The 3,561-nt window shown below is 32.1% G+C and overlaps 1 protein-coding gene across 2 annotated transcripts in view; it reads left to right on the forward strand.

Moving 5' to 3' along the window:
* Positions 1-3,561, forward strand: part of LOC111499647 (nicotinate phosphoribosyltransferase 2-like) — a 19,223-nt gene that overhangs the window by 5,910 nt on the left and 9,752 nt on the right. For both annotated transcript variants that reach the window (XM_023151270.1, XM_023151268.1), the window contains exons 6-8: positions 587-662; positions 2,244-2,345; positions 2,724-2,840. In XM_023151270.1, the coding sequence (XP_023007038.1) occupies positions 587-662; positions 2,244-2,345; positions 2,724-2,840 (295 nt within the window). The remainder of the gene's footprint in view (positions 1-586; positions 663-2,243; positions 2,346-2,723; positions 2,841-3,561) is intronic.

The following is a 3,561-nucleotide window of genomic DNA, read 5'->3' on the forward strand; positions in this document are numbered from 1 at the left end:
TTTTTTTTTTTTTTTATTTATTTATTAATTGACTTTAAATTATTGCCATGTAAACTTAAAATTATGGTTAATGACTTAAATAAGCTATCAAGAGCAACATCAACTGGATTGATGATCAATGATTTTGAACTTCGTCCACCAAGAAATTTATTGGATATATATAGTTTATTGTAATTTTTCTTTATTTTTGATCATTAGCAATGGTTCCCCGTCTTCTCATTATCTTGATGTTTCCTTTGTTTCTTTTCGACCTATGTTTTTTTTTTATGACCTAAAGTAGCTTTCTAGGGGGCGGGGGAGGGGCGGGAAAGATTGCATCAGTCTGATTGTTGCCTATTTAGAGCAAGTACAAGTTTGCATCAGCCTGTCATTCCTTCACTTCTTACTGATATAATGGCTCAAGTTAGAGTGTAGTTCCTATTTTCTATTAGTTTGATAGTATATATAACTCTTAGATTAGTGAAAATGCTAGTAAACTTGTTCAAACACTCGTGAATATACGGGAAAAAAAAGTACATATCCTTAATTTCTATAGTAGCTTCAAATTATTACTTTAAGCTAAACTACGCTCTTCTCTTTTACACAGCAACGTTGCAGCTGGGAGGTTATTTGGGATACCACTTCGTGGGACACATTCCCATGCATTTGTTAGCTCATATATGGTTTGTTATTCTCTAATCACACTTCTAACTTCTTTGCCAAGTTTGATGATGAAATGCTCATTATGAAATACAAATAACAGCCAATTTCATTTAATTTCCCAAACACACACACATTTGTTAAAGAATAAAAATAAAAAAGCCATCTCATGAAAGGTGATGAAATTATAGAAAAAAGTGCGAATGGGAAGTTACACAAAACACATGCCAAGTGGCATATACAGAAAAGGGAATTGTAAGAGTAGTACTTTTTCTTAAGTAATAAGAAATATTTTTATTGATGAGTTAAATTACAAACGCGGGGAGAAATTTTCCCTTTCGAAGGAAATAACAAAAACACTTTCTTTGGGCTCTAAGAGAAATTTTTACGAAAGAAATTAGACTCAATACATCAGGAGGAAGCTAAAAATAGAATAGATTTCCTTGTGTCTAAGTCACTCTCTTCTTAAAAAAATTTCCTATTGCATTCCTGCCAATAATGTGATAGGAGATCAGCTCAGGTATATATCATAAAAACCTTGCTCCACAAATTTGAAATGCTGGATTTAGATGAGTGTGGTTGAAGTACAAGAGGTCATTCAGAATATATCTTTCCCTTCATAATGAAAAGTGTCTTAGAAAAACAGTCATAAACCTAATGGACCCATCTAAATAGAAGGTAATGTGCCTAGAAGCCCAATAGTTCCAAGTTTCTAACATGCTCAATCTTTAAACTACATGTCATCTTTTGTTTTTATTTTCATTTAGCTATTAGAAGAACAAAAGAAATGCCTCTAATTGTCAACTTCTTTGTTGAAAGGCTGACTTGTCAACATAATGATTTTAATGTCTGTGATCGATATTTATATTGCTGGCACATCAATTTTTCCCTACATTAATCATTTGGCTCTGAGAATTTATAGATTCACATCATGACGGAACTAAAATAAAATACTTTACCTGATGTATATTTTTGGTATAAAAACATAATTTACCATGAAAGGTATCAATATTGTCCGTATCATATTTCCATTTTTTAAGTGTCTTGGATCAAATCCTCAAGGTGGGATACAACAATTGCTCAAACCAATTAATATTTATATATCTGTAAGAAAGAATTTCACTGAAGATACGGAACTACAAAAGGGAAATTTCTACCTCAAGCCAAAGGAGTTACATAGAACTAATCTGACTGGACTGAAAGAGATGAAAAACTATATTGGTGAAAAAGAGTTAAGTTTATACCAAGAGATGACCAAAACCGATGGTCATAAAACCTATTGTAAGGTTTTGCTATTGTTCACAAAACAATTTTATGGTTCCTTTTGTTCCATGCGGACCATAAATATGTCGTGATGAAGTGTTGCCAAAGAAGCTCTTTTTTTTTCCTTCTTAAACGGGTGGACCACGAGAGTGAGATGTACAAGGCCAAGTGGGCCTTGGGCAAAGCAACAGACCAAGAGAACCTTGATAAGATATCATCACAAACCAATTAATATATCTCTCTTCAGTCAAATTATTTTGGGTTTTCATTCATCACATAAACACAATGTCAGAGGCATTTATCAGTTTGATTTCATTGCTACATATAAGTATGATTTGCAGAGCCCAGATGAGATCAAAGATAAGTCACTTCGTAGCAGTGATGGCTCACGCACCTGTGAAGATTTTCTTAGTGCAGTTCAAATGTGGTTAAACAAGATTCAGGTATTCGATCGTTGTGTTCTTGAGGTTTTATTCTCTGTTAATGCTCAGATTTAAACAGAGAGAATTAAGGAGTTTGTGGTCGCCATTGGCAGTTTCCCACCTCTCGAAGTGCCTTGGTTATTATAATTTTACTTCTATCAATGCTACATTCTATTGATTATCTGGAGAAGAGTGAGCATTAAAGAGTGGTCAGGCCACAAAATGCATTATTAACTACACGAATTTTGTTTCGAACGGGTTTGCCGCATTTTGTCAGTCTGATGATTATATTTATCCTTTTTCCATGCCTATGATATCTAATTATTTTATTTTTTCTATTATACCTTCTACTAATTCCGAAATCGTTATGATACCCAACTCTGCACATGTTTGCTGCAGTGGTTGCCTTCCTTACATGGCATTTTTGGTGAGACCAACCAAAGTGAGCTGGCTGCGTTCACGTCTTATGCTTTGGCATTTCCATCCGACTTCCTTGCTCTTGTGGATACATATGATGTGAGTTAAATAATTTATTTCATTTATTACCGTTCTTTCCTTTGTAGATCAAGTTACCTTATCCAGCTAATTTCCCTTTTATTCGCACTTTATCATTGCTTAAATTTTATGTGCTATTCTAGTACAAGGATGCCCTCAAAATTTAGGAGAAATAATCAGACAGAAAACCTTGTTACTGTACTGTTGATTTTCCTTTATTCTCCTGTATTTTTTGTATTATGATTCTATATTTATTATTTATATTTGTAATATTCTTGTCTTATTGATAGATAGTCTTTCTTCTATCTAAGAAAACCTTGTTTTTATTTTGAACATAGAAGAAATACATTATCTTTTGTTTGAAGTATAAATTATATTGCTTGTTTTTTATATTATTTTTTTAGAGAGTTAAATGTGTCTTTTAAAACAGAGGAAGGCTAACGAAATCTCTAAATACTAGGTAACAATAAATTTGAATAAATCCCCATTAACAATTAATCTAAATAAATCCCTAGATGTTAGGTAATAATAGGGAGGTCAACTTCTTTCCTTATTTAATTGGATTACATAAATATTTCCTAATTTAAGGCTGGGTATTACATTAATATTCCTCCTTCAACACTCCCATTCAAGCGAAGGAAAAAATATAATTCCGCTTGAATATTAACTCATGAAACAATGAAGTATGAAGTTTTTTTTTTTTTTTTTTTTTTTTTTTTTTTTTTTTTTTTTTTTTTTTTTT

Source organism: Cucurbita maxima, unplaced genomic scaffold (genome assembly GCF_002738345.1).
Source record: "Cucurbita maxima cultivar Rimu unplaced genomic scaffold, Cmax_1.0 Cma_Scf00027, whole genome shotgun sequence".
In the NCBI taxonomy this organism is placed as follows: Eukaryota; Viridiplantae; Streptophyta; class Magnoliopsida; order Cucurbitales; family Cucurbitaceae; genus Cucurbita; species Cucurbita maxima.